The sequence below is a fragment of the Hetaerina americana genome, unplaced genomic scaffold, assembly GCF_022747635.1.
Source record: "Hetaerina americana unplaced genomic scaffold, ioHetAmer1.1.p SCAF_8, whole genome shotgun sequence".
Lineage (NCBI taxonomy): Eukaryota > Metazoa > Arthropoda > Insecta > Odonata > Calopterygidae > Hetaerina > Hetaerina americana.
The window spans coordinates 37,363,935-37,383,554 of record NW_027287427.1 but is presented as its reverse complement, the minus strand read 5'-3'; the positions used below and the strand labels follow the sequence as shown (position 1 = coordinate 37,383,554).

Sequence of the window (19,620 nt, the reverse complement as noted above, 5' to 3'; positions counted from 1 at the left end):
GGGTTTCTCTTCCATCCATCCCTAATGGTGCAAATGACCTTAGCTGTTGGTCGCCTCCCATAAAAACTACTACTACCACCACCGGTTTATTTGACCTCATCCTTTTCATGCATGCATTTCATCGATTCCTCGGGGATAAAACTCCGACATAGATAAAAAATATGGACTCAACTAAAGGATATTTGAGAGTAGAGTGAGTGGTTTGAGGTAAAGCGGTAGACCGAGAAAGTTACGAGTTAATGCGGTCGAAGAGACGATTATAAAAGTGTGGAGGAATACTATAAGGACAGAAGAACACGTGTAAAACAATGCAAGAATATGACGGAGGCGAATGAAGTATACAAGGATTCAGCCTTATCGAAGAAGTTAGTGAAAAAGAGTTTTTCCTGAAATAGTTTAAAATAACTCTTTCCCTCCCCCGAAGATGTACGGTGAGATGGTTATGCTTTTAATTTAATTACAGTAGTTAACGATCCGCAGATCATTTCTCTGCAGCTCGTAGCACCGTTCTCCACTTGGATAATCTACTCATTCCGCTAAATTCGTCGTTAGACTGCACGGTCTGGATGTCCTCCACCACTTCCTCCTCCCCGCCAATAGCCAGAATAAAAATCACTGTGGAAACGGAAAAGGGCCATTGCCTTCCGTTTTTTGACATCCTCATCCAACGGAAGCAGGATGAATCGCGGAGAAACAGCGACTACCGTAAGTCAACGCGCATTGACCTTAATCGCGATGGCAGAATCCGTCATCACACTTCATTATCGAGGGGGGTGCTGTCGACCCTGATCCGCGGAGGCAAGGCTAGAGCAGTCGATCGAAGCCTCCCGGGCGAACTGAAGGAAATGTAGTAGTAGTAGTTTTGAGGGGAGGCGACCGACAGCTGAGGTCATTTGCGCCATTAGGGATGGACAGGAAAGGATGAAGGGTGGAGAGAAACCCGGCGTCGGCATTAGCCTACTCTTTACGAAAGGCGCCAAGGGGTCCGCAGCTTAACGTCCCATCCGACGGACAGCGTACTCACTCAAAGTGCCCTCCACAAAGCACCTCAAGTAGGGATCGAGATGCCTCTGAAAAGTATTCAACACCGCCGGGATTTGAACCCGGACCCTCTGGGTGGGAAGCCAGTTCGTTAGCCCCCGCACCATCTCGATCCCAGGAAACTTCCAAGTAATGAATGCGGCGGGCGAAACATCTAAATGGCTCTGAAAAGGACCTTCGACACGAAAGAGATATCCGGAGAAGACCGAAAAATCAGTCGCACGAGTCCTCCTCGTCCGCTTATCCCTCGTGGTTCATCATTTTCCGGGAATTTTTCCAGAATACCAAGGAAGAAATAGTTAATAACGCCCTCTCCGACCGAAAAATCAACGGTGCCGAATACAGCCTCTGCCAGGATCATGTGTTTAATATTGAGAGCGGGAAATTACTCTTGTAACCCCAACAGCTACTGGGACCGGCTAATGAAGGAAGTCATTGAAATGAGCCAGGGGAAAAATAATTTCTAGCCAAGATTTTAATTACAAACTCAGCAAAATATAGAATGCTGTGATCTAAAAGATCAAGCACACCCGGAATATATGTTTCGAATACTTTGCGCCAATCACCTTACTTCCTCATTTCCCGGTGCATCTCCCAGTAATGCGTCTGTATTTGTGATTCACGGGAGAAGTGTTTCTTTGTCTTTTCTCCTTCCCATCGCCTTCAAGCAATCTCGCGAATGAGTGCCGCGACGAGTGAGTCAGCCACCAGCAAAATACACTCAAAGAACTGTCATGGAGGCTCTTTCAGTGATGCTTTTACTCAAATGGCAGAGCACTTGACTGTGCATCGTGAGGTGCTGGGTTCGATTCCCCGGCATGTTTGTTTTTTCATTGTAAAATTCCACACACTTTGTTAATTGGTAGAAAGAAAAACTCCAATGGCAAGTAATAATGTGTTCAACAAACGTGGAAAATAAGAGGGATTGCGTAGCCATTACCGGAGAACTAAATTCAGCGACAGTTAGCGCAAAGAGTCGTGAGTAAAGATAGTTATTTTTATGTACATTTAATTTGTTTTTGTTTGAATGGAATTTACGAGGTGTATTAATTTTATTTATGCTGAATTTAGTTCCCCGCTAATCGCTGAGTAATTCTCCTTGTTTACTGCGTTTGGTATTAATATTGTTATTCTCATTGAAATTTTCTTTATACCTGCACGTTAATTCAGGCTGGAGAGTTCAAATTATATCGTGATAATCCATTACATTTTGTTCGTCCTTAAATGTTTCATTCCCTATATTTTTACTCTCTACCTCTCTATAAATCTCGATGTGTTATATCACCATGCATATAGTATATATGAATGAAGGCGCGGAAAACACGTATATGTTTTAAGGTAACGCCACCTAACTTCCGGACTTCAATTGTTATATGTAATTAGACTCTTTAAGTCTTGTGGAATTTATTTTCTTGGGCTATCCTGCTCACTGTTGCTTCTTTCCTTTTTCTAATACCGTTGATCCAGCTTCACATATTTCAAAATTTCTCTGGAGAATGGTATGAAATGATGCCTTAGTGTAGGTAATAAACGTGAAAGTAAACAAAAACCTCCTGCAGATGAGTTTGAAGTGAAAAAAAGGTCACGACGAAGAGGCAGTGATGCGGGTGCAAAATTGTGCTCTCGTAGTCTTTCTCTACAAAGGAAAGATAAGACATGGATTTATGTTATTTGAATCAATCGTTGACGTGTGAACGGTCTCATCGATTCAACCTTAAAAAAAATGCGCAAATTTCATAAAAGCCGTTGAAAAATAAGCCGGAAAAAGTTTGCAAAGCATGTAATCCCTGATCTCTTCAAGGACGCCACTGATATTAAGACAAGAGGAGTGGGAAACGGTTCTGTGGGCTTGAAATGTACGAATTTCTCTCTTAAAAAATAGAGAAATGAAGAAAAGTAAATAATGTTGGCTAAAAAACGAAACTCTGCGTCAACGAAAGCGCGGACCATGGCGCGAGTGTATAGCACACATCTCTTATCTCTTATCATATCTCAGGAGGCTCGTGACCAAGAAAACGGTGGGATGAGGGAGACCGAAAATGAGATAGGTGTGCTGGAAGGAGTAGGAGGGGGGCATTTACTGGCGACGGAGGCGCCTTACGGATATTTTTTCATCAGCGCGTGTACGGAGACGGAAACTAGTCTCGTGCAAGAGAACCCGGTCTCCGTCATTCTATATACGGCATCCATTGGGCTAAGTAGCAGTAAGATTACAGGTGTCGGGACAGAGGCTTGAGGTTTAGACCTTTAGGAGATCACTCCTAATACCAGCGACGCCTTGGGACCAAAAGACATTGGCCCTTACCCGGGGGCCCCTACAAGGAATACATCGCCGATGGAACGTTTCGTGATAGCTCTCGAGTGAAAATCTGTGAGGGAGAACCTGTTTTTTTTCGCTCCAGGCGGTATATCCTGTGGAAGAGGTTGTGTGGCGGTTGTTTTCGTCAGAATAAGGGACGTTGATCGAGAGGCAGGGTGAAAGTGAGCAATGTTGCTCCGGAAGGGTGTCGTCAGGAGTGTTCTCCTGTTCGCCTGGTTGGCCCTAGCAGCCGTGACGGCGGAGGTCGAGCTCTCCGACACGGACACCGAAATACTGCAGGTGGACAAGGGTGTGTTAGTCAAGGGCAAGGATGGTTTGCCATCAGCGAGATCAAATGTTGAGCTAGAACCTCATGCCGGAAACATATATGACACCTCCACTTATGGTGAGTGCCTAACTATCCCGCCTCCTTCGGAAATGCTTGTCAATTTATGTTTTGATTTTGAGAAAATAGGACAATGTCACGGGAAACCACCAGTGTGTTCTTCGGCATGTACTTTACTTTGAAAGCACGCCTTATCCTGGCGAAAGAATTTTCTTTCCCTTTCTATCCTATCCAAAGAGGTGTATTCTTTTTATTGGTTTTATTTATTTTAAATGGCCTAAACGATCATCGATAAGGCATTTCCCCTCGTCGGGTAGTCGATACGGTGATACAGAGGTTTCATAATGTAAAGCCGTTGAGGGTAGAACGGCAGATTGAGTATACCGTTTTTGATAGAGGAAGTATTTCTAGGAAATGCCAATGATTTATGTAAAAGCAAAGTAAATTGAAGCTTAAGCTGGTCCACCAACGGTTGATTTCTGCCCAATTCTTCGCAGACTACGCCCTAGGCCTTCGTAAATTTGCTTCAATGAAGGTTTCACCTGAACATTTATTTCATCAATTCCGATAATGAATGCAGTTGTTTCCAATTATTCACGTGAAACTAGCTGATAATAAGTGTCCCATACCAAGTATTCGCTTTTCATAATTGCTGTGTAACATATTTGCTTTGATTAAATTCCTACCCGCATTATAAATGCATTCACCTTCTCTCAAAAACGAATATTTTAAGGCTTGACTGATGAACCTTTCGAACTGAGTCAATTTTTTTTACTCTTAATTGCCCTCCTTCAGTAAAAAGAAATCCTATAATATGGAAACCCGGCATGGATAATTTACACAGTGCAGAGCCTAAGCCAAAGATTTATCGCTGGGGGAATTGCGATTTCAGATAATATTTTATGTGTATCTTAGCCGACATGAAGTCACACGTCTGCCATTTTGTTCATGCTTTCCTCTGGGCGTGGCCGTTGCGAGTGATTGAGTCATCTTTCGTGTTTCTGTGCTCCCTTATCAGGCCCTAAAACGAGTCATCTTGGTCTGTTGTAATTTATTTCTGATGGCTAATTGAGGGTGTTGCACCAAAGTTTAGTGTACGCTGACACGTTCTTCCTCATCGTGTTCTTTTATTTGTGTTCCCGGCATGAAATCATTTTCCCATGACTTCCGCGTTGAATCGCGTAAAATTAACCAAAAGTAAGTTTATTTAGGCATCCAAAGAGGGGAACAATAAAAAAATATGAGTTTAATACGTTAAATACAAGGTGCAGTTAAAAAAATGAAGTTAAAACGTACGCCAGTGGTGGCGAAAAGCTGGAAGAAGGGGGTGACTCTGTTATATTCAAGTGAATTTTTCAAGTGATTGCAGTGGGGGAAATTAAAAGAAGCCGAATCAAATAAAATATTTTATGGGAAAAGGTCCTGTTCTACACCGATTCTTTGAATCCAGAACAATAAGGATACTCCACAGAAATCGTTCGAATTCCCTCATTACTCGTTGCGCCGACATTTACCATTGCTTGGTTTTCATAGTTCATCCTCGGCATTTCTCTGTAATTCCTTACGTCTCTGTTTCCTTCACTAGCGGTCTTCCATAAACTGCTATGCCTCAGGAAATGCCTGATTAGTTTTCCTCTTCTTCTCGTAAGTTGCTCGACTTAATTATTTATTTGTTGTTGTAATAGATATTGTATAGAAGTTGTGTTATTATTATTGTGTCATTAGGGTTATTATGTTAAAACATGGTGAACATTTTTGTTCAACCAATTCAAATTAACTGATTCGGTAATTATTCGCCAAATTTTCCTTCATTTTAAAACTTTTTGAACGATTTTTCACTTAAATCCTCCCAAAATTTTAATGGTTCACTTTGCGTCATGAACCCTCCCTTGGGTTTGCGTCTTGGGTACTTACCCTTGTGGGCACTCATGTTATCCAGGTTGTGCAGTTCATTTGGAGTAAGTATTATTCTTCGCTGATTTTTAAAGGTGTTCTTATTTTGACCGCAGTACCTCGTATTTTATACAGGGAACCTGCATTCATCTAAGAATTCTCAGTTTATCTTCATGGAAAATAGGAGAATGGGAAAACAATTTCGTCGTCAACAAAACACAGCCATGTGGTGCATTTCCTATTCCAAAATAATGAGCTCACACAGGTATCTGGCCATAAATAAATCAAATCTGACTTTTATTGTCTTGCACTTGTGATCTCTGTTCACTGCGCCAGCGAATGCCTCATTGCTTTGTTTCCATCTTTGACTGAGTCGTACACCTCCACAATTACTAAGATATATGTGTATTCCTGAAAATAAAATATGCTTATAATAAGTTGAAAAACCTCGACGTATTTCCAGGTAATCCTTGGCATAGTGGTGAGAATGGAAGATTTATAATAATGGAAACGATAGTTAAACCCCATTCATAGTAAATAATTGAATAACAATCTTAAATATTTCTCAGAATGAAAACCGTATTTAAGCTCATTCATAGATATAACATAATTATTTTAACTCCAGTGACGTGACGTGCATTCCGTGGCAACATGACCGTACTAGGAATGGTAACAACTTATCTCATTCACAATGTCAGTATCCTTATTTCTGAAGCTACTCTTATATTATAGGATCCCTTGGCCAGCTAAAATTTATACTGGGGCATTTGTTGCAACATATGAGTTTTCTAAAGACTTTACTACCGAGGATCTGACAGGAGACTCCTTTCCTGACAGTGCGAAATCACTTCCACGACCCTAGGAATTCTCGTATAAACCTTTTGTAGATATATGGATTTTAGGATTCTAAAGAACGGTAAATCAATTTACTCTAAGAATAAAACTAAATAAGGACGAGAACATCCAGAAACTTAGGAAGCAGCATCCATGTAAAAATGCGGAGATTTTGTCGACATGTTCGGTTTGAAACAGTAATGCTGAGTTCTCTGGTGCCTCTTTCTCAAAGCTGCATAATGATGTTATTAGCTTTCAGAAAAGTCTTAAATGCAATACAAAATATTCGGCTGCCTAATGTAGGCAAGTGCTGCACCATTTACTACTACCGGCAGACTCCAAATGCATCGATTTATAAACTGACTTGTTGCTTCGGACACGGGTGCATGGACTATCGTGCAAGTGTTTCGGTTCGAATAGGGTAGAGAGAGGGTATTTGGGTCAAAACAACCATATATAAGGTGGGCATCTCCTGAATATGAGGCGGCAGAGACAACGTGTAGGGGAAGTTATTTAGGCCATTTACCTCGGGGACGATCATTATCTATGCACAATGTAGTCTAATTGGTTAAAAGTTCCATTGGGATTAAGTAAACATTTATGGCCCAGGGACTGCGAGCTTGTGATGTAATTATGCTTTCAGACTATTGAATGACTCTTGGAATTTGACCAAAATAATGGCCACAGTACAAATATATAGGTCACGTGTCGCAATAGATATTTGTTGCTCGTAACTACCAATAAGTATGCGTTTTATTTTTAAAATTTTTTCTGAACCCTGCTTATTTAGGCAGGTGTCGTATATTTGAGTATGAATTATTGCAACTATAGGACACGGCCAGCTGGACCTTGTGTCATCCCTGGCAACGAGAAAGACTAGGCTTCTGCAGATATCATCGCACGAATCCCTTGCAAAGCGAAATAAGCAGCACAGTTGAGGATCAAACCAGTTAGAATAGGGACCTGGAACGTAAGGGCAATTTTAGCAAAAGGGAAATCAGAAAATATAAAGTGAGAGATGGAGAGAGGAAATATATTTTAGGGGTATGCGAGGCGGGACGGATGGATACTGGAGATTAATGAAGTAATAGCTAAAGAGTAATATACAGAGGCGGGGAAGAAATCATTGAAGTGTGGCAATAATATTAAACAAAAAGGTAGACAGTAGCTTAGTGAACATAGAGCAGGTGAGTGTTAGAATATTATTAGTGGAAGTAAAAGCTGAACTAACGAAGTTGGTCATTGTTCTGGTCTACATGCCAACAAACAATCATGGGGGACAAGAAGTTGGCAGGGTGCCCAATCAATTCGAAGAGATATTTACGGGTGTTCCTGAAAGAAATTATTTGCTAGTGTTGGGTGACTGGAACGCGATTGTAGGTGAAGGGAGAGATGGGTATAGTGAGGTGGGGATCTAAAATTTACGGATGAAGAGTGACCCCGCGGAGAATCCAATTGAGCTCTGCAGGAGATAGGGTTTGATCTTGACGAACACTTGGTTTAAATACCACAATAGTGGTACAAAAACATGGAAAATTCTCAGGGATTTAGAAAGACATCAGTTTGGGTATATTATGGTTAGCCACAGATTAAGGAGCAGCGTGATTAATTCAGTTTCCCGGGAGCGGATGTGGATTTAGATCTTAATTCAATACTCGTGAAGGGTAACGTCAGATTAAAGCGGACAAAACGAGAAAGACGGTTTAGGAAATGTAATATCATTTACCGGAACTAAAAAAGGAGTTCCAACAAGCTGCAGAGAAAATTGTGAATGAGGACAGATGCAATCTAAGAAAAGTGGGATCATATCAAAAAGTTATATCAAAGCTGCAAACGAAACTGTAGGAACAGTAAACCACGGATTTCCGACTGCGTAGTTTGGAAGATAGGCGAGAGAAGGAAATGGAGGAATTCAAGCACAATTTGTCGGAAAGAAGTAAAAAGAGATAAATGATAAACTGGGGAAACCTAATAGGACGAAAGAAGCGAGGTTGAAAACTCAGTTTAAGGATATGGCAAGTTTACAGAGGAAGGGTGAACTTAGTGCGCTGTGCAGGAAGGTGAAAGATAGCACTGTCAGGAAGTAAGAAGGAAAAATCCGTGCAAACAATCAAAGACGAGCCGGGAGAAATATTAATTGAACCAGGGACAATTCTAGAGAGATTGTAGGAATATATAGAGGAAGTATATTGCAAAGAACTTAGGCCACCAAGTTTAGACACAGAAAGAGAGTATGACGTGGGTGTGGATAGCTTACAAGGTCCAAGCTTACGCGATGGCGAGGTAGATAAAAAGGACAATAGGGGAATGGAAAAGCAAAACGGGCGTGGTGGTGGACAAAACACCCGAGTAAATACTTAAAGGTTTAGAAAAATGTGGAAGGAAGAGTTTGTACGGACTAATTCGCAGCATTTACGAGGGAGAAATTTTGCCGGAAGACTTCGTCCGATCAGTGCTAGTTCCTATTCCAAAAAAGGAAAAGGTAGGCATACTCGTATGTGAGGACTACCGGACAATAAGTTTGATTTCACATGCAGCGAAAGTGATTCTCAGGATCATCAACAAGATTTTGGAGAGCAAGATAAATGATTAATTACTTAGGGAATGATCAATTTGGTTTCAGAAAGGGGAGAGGCACGCTTGATGCCATAACAGTAAAGAGGTCACTAATAGAGAGGAACATACATGTATGTAGAATGCAATCAGAATGTATTTGTCTGTCTCGTAAATTTCGAAAAAGCGTTTGATAAATTGAATTGGGTATGATTAATGGATGCATTGCGGGATATAGGGGTGCATCGGAGGTAAATGTGAATAATCCGCAACTTTTGCGGATTTGTCGCATTTCGGCGGGCGTTGAGTACGAGAAGACTCGTTAAAACTTTATGAATCGTGATTTTGTGCGGCCCAGGAAATATGATCGTTAAAGCAAGTCGGTGGGTGTACTGGATGCTTTTAAATGTGGGTGTGGAGAAGGATGGAAGAGTAGAAGTGGACAAAGGAAAACAAACAAGGAAGTGCTAGGCACGAAGGGGGAGCCCAGGAGATTGTTGGGATATATGCTAAGGAGGCAGGTAAAGTGAATGTGGAGCCGTTTAATTCGGGATGGGATATTTTAAACTGTGAGAGAGGAGAGAACATGGCTAGGCATAACAATAAAATTACTTGGTACCACATCCTTCTCGCGTCAAATCTGATTATTTTGTTTTATCGAAATAAAACTTCATCATTAATAGTTTTTCAACAAGTAGTAACTCAGTGGATGGTTATTCATTATAGTTGAGTATTCAAAAAAATAGTAAAATCCTTAGTATACGTATAGGAATCGACGTACTTATATATTGCATAGTTATCACATATACGTAGCAGTTATCGGGTGACTCTTTTAAGAACCGATATCAGCGGTAATCTTACGACTAAATAAAATGGCGTCACTGCTAGGAGTCGGTTCCGTGGATTTAATTGGTTTCTTTCTCGTAGAGGAAATGCCTGGCAGAATGGAATTGGAGTGTATGGTCCTTTAGAAATAATAAAACTTTAAAGGTTGCTGCACACCAATAGACCACCTTTACCCTTGGTGTTATTTGATCAATTTATGTATTTTATTTTTATGCTCATTTATTACTTTTAGTTTTGCATATTACGTTAGTTTCCGTCGCTGGATTTGATGTTTGTATCTATTCTTAATTGTCTTCTTTGTTGCAATGACAAAATTCAGACGGTAACTTAAAATAATCGTGCCGTTCTTTTAACAATTTATTACGCTAAACGTTTTTGAGCCGATATACAAAATTTTGACGACTCTTAGAGAGCATTTTGAAACACGATATTTTTCTCGCCCAAACTATTGATTGTGAAATTTTTATCCCATAGCACCAAAAATTCACTCTCTTTTATAATTCGCAAGAACATGATCAAGAATCAATATTCTCTGGGTGGATGAAACCTTCCGAAACTAACGTGAGATAAATCCGATGGAGGGAAGACGATAGATAACAGTGTTTGTCGTCACCCATGAGTTTTTTCTATCTATGACTCACAACCGATTACAACACCTGTGCATGATTGCTGCGCTCCCATTCCTGGCTAAGGTTACTGATTAGCAGGGACGTCATTGTCCAGTTGGTAGAGGGCTGGGCTGCCGACCAGAGTACTCTGGTTCAATTCCTGGAGACGCCTATGGGCACCCTCAACGTCTACATCTAAACAATACACCGCAGACCACCGTAAGGACGTGTGGCGGGGGTGTTAGGAGACCACCCGTAAAACAGGATAAAATCGCGAGCAAAGCTAAGAAAATCATGCCGATTCACATCCACAGAGATGTACATATTCATGCAAAACCCGTTTTAACATGAGCACATGCAAATGCATATACTAGCAACTAACACACACATGCGCATTCACCTACGAATGTACCAGATGTCTACGCAGCGTTTAATCTTGATCTTGTTTGTAATTATAATGTCTCTATTAGGACTTTGGTTTCTTACTGTTATGATTCCTTATTGTCCGAGGAAAGAACGAATATTTATATCCATTTGTACTGGAGTATATTTCCTTTATCTTATCTTTGTGGTCTAACCTACCCACAATGTGTGGGGGCCATAATCACTCCCTTTGTAGCATAAATTAACTCGTGTGTTCTGAACCTTGCTAAAAGTCTACTCCACCCAAGATGTGTGTTTTTTCGGGTACCAGATCTTTCTGGGAAACCATACAGTGAAAGGGACTGGCTCTCCTAACCTGATGTGTGAATTTCACCAATCGTTTCGCTCAACACTGGGAGAGCTCTTCCCTCACGTATCAAACCGATCTCCTGGTCGATAACCGTGGATATACTGAGGAGCAGGATGACCAAAGGTGTAACTAGCCTTTTGCTAATTAACTGCGAGGTGCGTTCTAGTTCGAAAGTCTGCTTTTTTTCGAAATATTATCAAAAGAAAGTTAAAAAACTTCAGTTACTTCACGAAATAATCTCCTTGTAAACACATTTGCCACTGCGTCAATGCCATGATGCCATGGCCGCCAATAGCGCTTCTGTAGGTGTCGACTGGAAAAACCGACTAGTCCATGGCAGGGGTCTCTTGGGATCGTTGTCACACGACGTTCGGGCCCTTTATGAAATATTGCACACACGAACGTACATTTTTTACATTCATGAAGCCACCACCTCGTGATTAACTCAATTGGCAAAGCATTTTGACGGGTGATAAACCACACAAGTAGAGAAAACGGACGATCACGCTGTTCTTGCACACTAACCGGCACCGTTTTAAGCTTTGGAAACGCTTCTCGCTCTAGAGGGAGCTATATTAACCCTGTGCACGGTACGCTGCAGCCAACTATGTCATAAAGGTTTCCCTCGTATTTTAAGCACAACCACAACTTTCTAACTACCGCCATATCCTAGAAAACAATAAGGTGACCTCATATTTTTTCAATTCTTTCCGGTGGGCGATAGGATTCCGCTCGATGAATTTTATTGTAGCAGTTTTTTGTGTATATCAATAAGCTTTCTTGGGCCGCCAGATCTTTCGAGGCTTACCAGCAACCCCCCTCCTCGAATTTAGGCAACCTTATATACTCCAAAGCCGTAACTCCGAACTGTAGCGAAGGGGTTTACAATTTTTTTTCTTCGGAGCAGACTCTCAGAATGTGTGTTAGGTTGGCGGATCTCGCATATTCCAATGATGACATCGACTAAACAATCTTTCATTGGGAGAGGGGAAGAGTGGCTCTTAAGAAAGATATTTCGAGTGAATCAGCTTAGGATGATGAATGAAAAGAAGCAAAACATGCGATCAGTTAGAAATAAACGGAATTAACTCCATCCCTACGATTATATCGTAAGGTTCCACCCTAAATCTGGTTGGCATATAGTGTTTTTCATTGTTCATGTCTGAATCTTTCTTTTTTATCAAATTAGCATTTGTGAGGACACAATCACATGCCTTCCAGCAATAGTTTTCATTCTAGCTGCTCGGAAAGGCCAATGACTACGTTATTTGCTAGCTATCACGAAGCATGTAGGTTTCTGGCACAAGCGTGGGTGTTTTAATGCCATGCCATGTTTTTTTCAAATGCGTATGTCCTTGAATTAAAATTTAACTATGCCAACAAAAGATGATAATTGGATATATTTTGACTCATTTTATTTTACTCCTCCTCTCTTACAGTACAATGCATTTTCGTCAACTGTAATGACTCTATGGAGGTAACTCAGCATGAAAATGTTAATACACTTATAAAAGAATCATTACTTGAATAGATGGTGACAGGTAAACACAATGAAAATTGGCAACTTTTTACTTTTTCCCCTCTTGGTCGATTGTTTCAATATGGGTTGAAAATGATTTGATATAATTTGATTTTTCCTAGGGAAAAATCTCATTTACAGTATGAGTACTCTAGGTTGATGACAAATGTCTACATTGATGCTGGCATTATGTGCGACATGCAGAGCTATTAGATATGTCATGTATTTAAAATGTCAGCTGTTTTTTTGTTTGAGATCCAACATAGCAGCATTGGTGAGTGAGATTTTTGAGATTTGAAAAATCAGTCTCCGATCTAACCGAGTACGGACTTAAGCGAAGAACTATGTATGAGAGACATTAGCCTGCTTTTAGGGAAGTAAAATGAGGGATATGCAGCTTAAAACATAAGGGGTAGAGTGGCTTGATTAGCACATATGCAGAGATAGAAAAACCAATGGAGATCATCACTGAGATTTGATCCCTGTCAGTCATAGTAGGAAGCTAGTATTCTGTGTGCATACACAAAACACCTATCTCTAATTCCCAATCCAGGATCGTTCCTCATAACAGATTACCATCTCCTTTCACTCCATAATTTCCCCTTTGCTCTATCCATGTGTTTCTGTAATATAATATTGTTCTCTTTATTGATTTACTAGCCTTCATCGTCATTCCCTGAATGGTGCATTTGAATAACCTGAATCACAGTAATCAATTTGGAAGTTGTTTGTAAGGTCAGGATAGAACTGACCTGATACTAAAACCTATGCATTATGTGGAATTCATGTGTCAGGGTGGGAAGGCTAGTTCCTTTCCTTTTGGTTTTCCAGGAAGATCTAGAACCCTGAAAATAACACGGCTTGGCAAAGCTAGGGATGCCCAGAAGCATCACTCAAAATCAAGCCAATGTACTCCAGTCAGTAGGGCCAGTGCTGTATTCACTGAAATCCCCTTGGGTTACTTACATCCAGGGGTTATTTGATGGATGTCTTTTAATTAAGTCCTCAGGTTAAAATCTATCTTTTTGGTATTTGATACTTTAGAGTTGTACATTGTGATTGCAAATGAGTATTTGAGTTAGTTTCTCTCGGGAGATATGCTAAGATAGATTATGAGCACTTGAATTCAGATGGCTTAACCCAGCAGTCATAGCACAATTGAAATGATGTTGTTTTACCTAGTTTAGTACTTGTATCCCTGTGTGTTCATTAGATATTCAAATAGAATTACTCCATCTTATTGTTGCATACTATATATGTGTATGTACCACTGCGTTACTTGTGAATAGTACACAACAGCCCTGTTGGATTCAAAAAGGCAGAACTATGGGCTTTGAAAAGTTGTTATTCTGTTTATGTTTGTCATAGGGCAAATTATGAATCAGATTCCAAACGCTTTATGCACACACTAAATACACATACGTGCATCTACAAATTGACTGTAGAAGTCTTAAGTTTGTGAAATTCCATCTTTATATTGATAGAAATATAATTACTGAGTAAAATATCAAAACTTATCACACATTTAATTTGTTTAATTTAAATTAGGAAATGGTACTCAGTAAATTTATTTGTCAATGTTTATAAATTCATTTTGTTTAGCTTCACATTAATACGTATCAACAAGAAAAACCATGCAAAGGGACCAAAAAACAAGATGAAATGCACATTTGGTCAAATTTCTGCAATTATCGTGGGGTGTAAACTGTTGCTTTCAAACTGACAATACTGTCACCACAAAGAAAGAGATGTATAAACATACTGCCGATGCTTTAATTGCCAATTAATAGTGATACATTAATAAAATCTTTGCCACAGATTCCACGAATTATTAATTTTTGTCATGAAAATTCATATTCTTTTGTAAAAATATTTTTTTTATTGTGAGTGTCAAAATTGTGTGCAAAGTTCATCATTTCAGGGTTGTTTTGAACCTTTAGCATTATGCCAAAGGCCATCCTTTGATGAAGGCTAGGAGAATAGAAGTAATAGATTGCAGCAGATGGAAATTTTGAGGACAATTGTCATGAATCAGTACTCTGTAAGCAGAAGTAAAATGTTTATATTTTCCTAGCCTCATTGTAAGGGTTTTGCCTTTGGTTAAAACAACCCCAAAATAAAGAAATTTTAATGCAATTTTCTCACCCATAAGGTAATTTTTTTATACAAGTAAGAGACTATTAATAATGTGAGACCTGTCTGTGATAAAGATTTTGTGAATGCATCGATGTCTCTTGATGATAGTGGAATTTTCATATACTTGTCGTCAACAGTTTTTTGTGTACAGTTGCTGAAAATAGACCAAATAAACATTTTGCTTTGTATTTTGGCCCCTTCACATGATTTTCTCTTGTATCGATGCATTTGTGCCATGTGAATAGTGCATACATGAACCCTTCAGAATCTGTGTAATACTTTACTCCACGACAAAAGTGGCCAGAGTGACATCCTTTCAAAGTACATTTTTCTTTTATTTTGAATGTAACAATAAGCGGCAATACTTTTTGGTCTATAACGATCCTTATCATGCATATTTTTCTTTGTACCTCAGTATGTAGCATATTAGGGTTTTCAAGTTCTCTAATGGTTATTACACTCTGTAATATCAACTGATGAAAGTTCATTACATGACAACACTGCATTTACACCGAAATCAGGATTGAAATCTGTAGCATTTAGGTTAGCTGCTAAGTATGTTACCAACCACATCACTGGTCTTAAAACAGTTCACTTTTATTTTATTTTGAGCATAATAATGGTGCGGAAGATTTTAAATATTATTGAGTTCACAGTTTAAAAACTATTGTATTCAATTATTGCCTTAATGAGAAAAACCTTAATCAAAAACATTGTATAACATTGCAATTGAAATTTTAAACCAAGTAGTATCAAACGTAGCAATTTAAGTATTATACAATATTTAAATAGTTGCATTGTGATGATATTTACCACAAAAATAAATAAAATAAGGACAAGTGAGTTCAAGGAAAGTCTAAACTTCAATTGTGGCCCATAAATGAATTATTTTGAGCAAAAATGACAGCAAAAAAAACAAGTATTTTTTTATTATTTCCTACAGTAAGTACAAATATAGCTGATTATAGCACTTTTCCAGGAGCCCTTCAGTTGTTCTCATTCCTATTCTAATGACACAGAGTATCATACTCGACAAAATTTAGGTAGGGCAAATTTTGATTTCTACTTTTAAAGTAATTTTTATGCATATCATTGCCAAATTGATATCTCTTAGACTGCCTTTCACCTAGCTTTTCCTTGGCACTCTTAATCTTCTTTTGCTCTATGGTTCTTTAATGTAGTAACATATGCATACTTTCTGACTTGATGGATTTGCACCTTCATTGCTAGAGTCTCAGTAGAGATCTATTGACTGGAGGGCCCAGGTTCCATTCCATTGCCTCTGGACACCTGCAGGTTCACCCAAGATGTTTTTGTGGATATCATATCTTCATGGGAAACCACAGGCAGTGAAAAAGGGAAGGGAACTGGCTCTCCTACCCAGATTTGTGAATTTCAAATACCATTGGTATTACAACTAGTATTAGGTGGGCTCATGAGTTCTTTACCTTGCCTATCATCTCACCTTTTGGTTGATTACTGTGTTTTTTTTAGTGGCAATGAGAATAAATCAGTATATTAGGTACAAGAAGATTCTATAATTTAAATATAATGGAGCAGTTAGATTAAACAGCTAACCTCTCTAAGAAATTGAATAGTTTCAGGCATGATGTGGTGGAAATCGAACATAATAAAGAGCAAATAGTAACAATTTTCCACTTGATAAGTTTAATTTTCAGGTGAAGAAGATGTAATACATTGAGACTCAGTTGTAAAATCAAACTTATGTAGTGGAAAATTGTTACTATCTGTTCTTTCTAGAAAATGTTTCAAGTGAAGATGGGCAAAGCAGGACAGCACCAGAAAAGTTGCACTGTGTGAAAGAAGCTTTCACAAAGAGGAGGGAGTAAATGACTTAAAATAACTATTTATTGAAGGAAAAGATTTGCAAAAACTTTGGCATTGTGTTTAAAGTTTTCTCAGGGTCTTGTGATGAGTTGATGACTTTGAGGTGTTCTTTCTTGAGTCTTATGCATGAAGAAGTTACATTGTCTACATTGCTTACCACTTCCGATTGAGGTGTAACTACTACTGCTTAAAATGACAATGCAAATGACATCCGAAACCTAGGAGCTTATGCTGCCATGCCAGCAGCATGTGAAAGAATTGCAGGAAATGCCACAACAGTTACTTTAATTAAGTTATCCATTGATATGCACTGAAATGCAATCTATTTTTTCTAGTGTAAATTACATTTGCCTCAACCAGGATTAAAACCCAGATCCCATGATATCTCGGAGTGCCTTAGCTAGCCACCGAGGCATCCTTTGACATGGAATTTCTAGGGAATTTAAAGGAAAAAGATTTTGTGATACAGGCATTATCTCATGGACATTGTATGTATGGTACTTATTGCATTATAGGAGCACATGATCTTGTTTGTGTTTTGATTCATAAATTACAAACACATTTATCAACCTGATGGTTTGTTTGTTAAAAATGGTTGAGTTTACCCAGTACTAAGCCCAGCAGCATGTGAAATTCACACATCAGGGAGGAAGGGCCAGTTCCTTTCCCTGTGATGTCTATGGTTTCCCAGGAAGTTCTGCTACCCAAAAAATCATACAGTTTGGGTGAAGCTGAGGGTTCCCAAAGGTTTGTCTGGTAATCAAACCTGGATCCTCTGGTCAGTAGCCTAATGATCTACCCATGAACTACTGTGCATCCCCACCATAACTGAAAAGAGGCAATGTGCGGTATTTTCCCATCGATAACGCGCACCTTATGTATAAGGCGCACCCATAACTTAGTATTAATCATGAATTTGTATAGATACCGTGGCCCCAGGGCTTCATAGTTATGTTGAACATGTATAGATGCTGCGCATCTGTATGTGTATATATATAGAGAGAGATGTATATATTTCCATATACATATATGTGGGTTGTGGTAGTCCAGTGGGTAGAGCGTTGGACTGCTGATCGGAGGGTCCCGGGTTCGATTCCCGGGCAAGGCACTCTGGGCACCTGCAGCTCCACCCAAGCTAAAGTGATTTTTCAGGTACCAGGTCTTCCTGGGAAACCATAACTGGCACAGGGAAAGGAACTGGCCCCCCTAGCCTGATATGTGAATTTTCACATGCCGTATAGGGCTTAGTACTGGGTGAACTCTACCATCACCTACTAAACCAACCTTCGGGTTGATTACTGTGTTTATGTTATATATATATATAATTTTTGTTGCATGTTGTTTATGTTGCATATATATTATATATATATATATATATATATATATATATATATATATATATATATATATATATATATATATATATATATATATATATATATTATATATATGCAATATATATATATATATATATATATATATATAATGGGCTGACACAATATAACACAAATAGAAAAGAATAGAGGCCTTCTTCAAGAGAGGCCTCTATTCTTGGCTCAGAGGCCTTCTTCAAGAGAGACTCTTGAAGAAGGCCTCTGAGAGGGCCGAAAGCTCGAACAATTTACCGTGTGAGTGTTCTTTTAAATGTGTCTATTCTTTTCTATTTGTGTTATTTTGTGTCAGCCCATTATTGTGCCGCTCGTGTGAGTTTTTCCGTACAATCGTATATATATATATATATATATATATATATATATATATATATATATATATATATATATATATATATATATATATATATATATATTGCATACACTATATTTTATATATATATATTTATATATATATATATACATAGAAATATATATATATAATAAAAGTATATATATATATATTTATATGCGCGTAAAAATTATATATAGTGTATGCAAAAAATACGTGTTTGATTTTTTTCAATTTTCATTGCATAACGCGCATCGTCATTTTTTAAATCATCTGAACATTTTTGTGTTGATAACACGCACGTTATCAATGGGAAAATATGGTAATTACTCAAATACAAATTTTCTATTTGTTGGAATTCTAATCTTTTTTATCATTGATAAACAGTCGGACTCTACTTTAAATAAGTTTAATACATAAAATTCATATGAAAATATTTAGTACTTAGCGAGAATGCCATAATGTGTTGGTTGGTTTTTCCATAAATGGTATGTAATTCACTGCTCCCTGATTTAAAATTATCTACAATTTAATATATCTCCAATAAAATAAGAGAATTAATTTTTTTAAACATGAGTCTGCATCATTCCTGTATACCTGTTGCTTACATCATTATAAATACCTAGTGGTTAATTATAAATACCACATTCTGTGTGGAGTGAAGACATTAGTCTATTCTTTACCCAAGTACTCTTGGCTTAAAATAAAGTATAAGAGGACCAGTACAGTTGCATTCAGTATATGTTAGAGAATATATCAAAGCATTATTTCAGTGGGAAAGTTGTACAATATTTATCATTATTCACTTATTCAATGATTTTTTTCAATTTAATGGTAAATACAATTAAACTATAAATTATTTCAGCCATAAATAGGAAGTAGGAGTTAATAAACTTAAATAAAATGGAAGAATGTGATAGAGTATAGCATTTATTAGTTTTATTGTCTATCCAAAACCTATAAAAAATAAAATTCAAATCAAAAACGCTTCCATTGAATCAAAACCCCACCTGAAAATATTGGCTGAATGCCCTTGATAAAAGGAAAAGTAAATGAAGAGATAAGTAAGGGAAAACAGAGGAGGTAAAGGAAAATTTTGAAAAAATGACAGGAAATTGGAGAATAAGGATAGTAGTATGTTAAAAGATGCTTTATATGAGAAAATGTCTGGCTTCTGAGAAAAGGAAGTAAGATAATTTACAGATTGATGCCTTTCTAGACAGTGTGAGTAGGTTAGAAATT

At 38.3% G+C, this 19,620-nt stretch overlaps 1 protein-coding gene across 1 annotated transcript in view; it reads left to right on the top strand.

The window, feature by feature from the left end:
- Nucleotides 1–3,529: 3,529 nt before the first annotated feature.
- Nucleotides 3,530–19,620, top strand: part of LOC139697985 (protein mesh-like) — a 42,509-nt gene continuing 26,418 nt past the window's right edge. The window contains exon 1 of the mRNA XM_071596840.1: nt 3,530–3,746. Coding sequence (XP_071452941.1) covers nt 3,530–3,746 — 217 coding nt within the window. The remainder of the gene's footprint in view (nt 3,747–19,620) is intronic.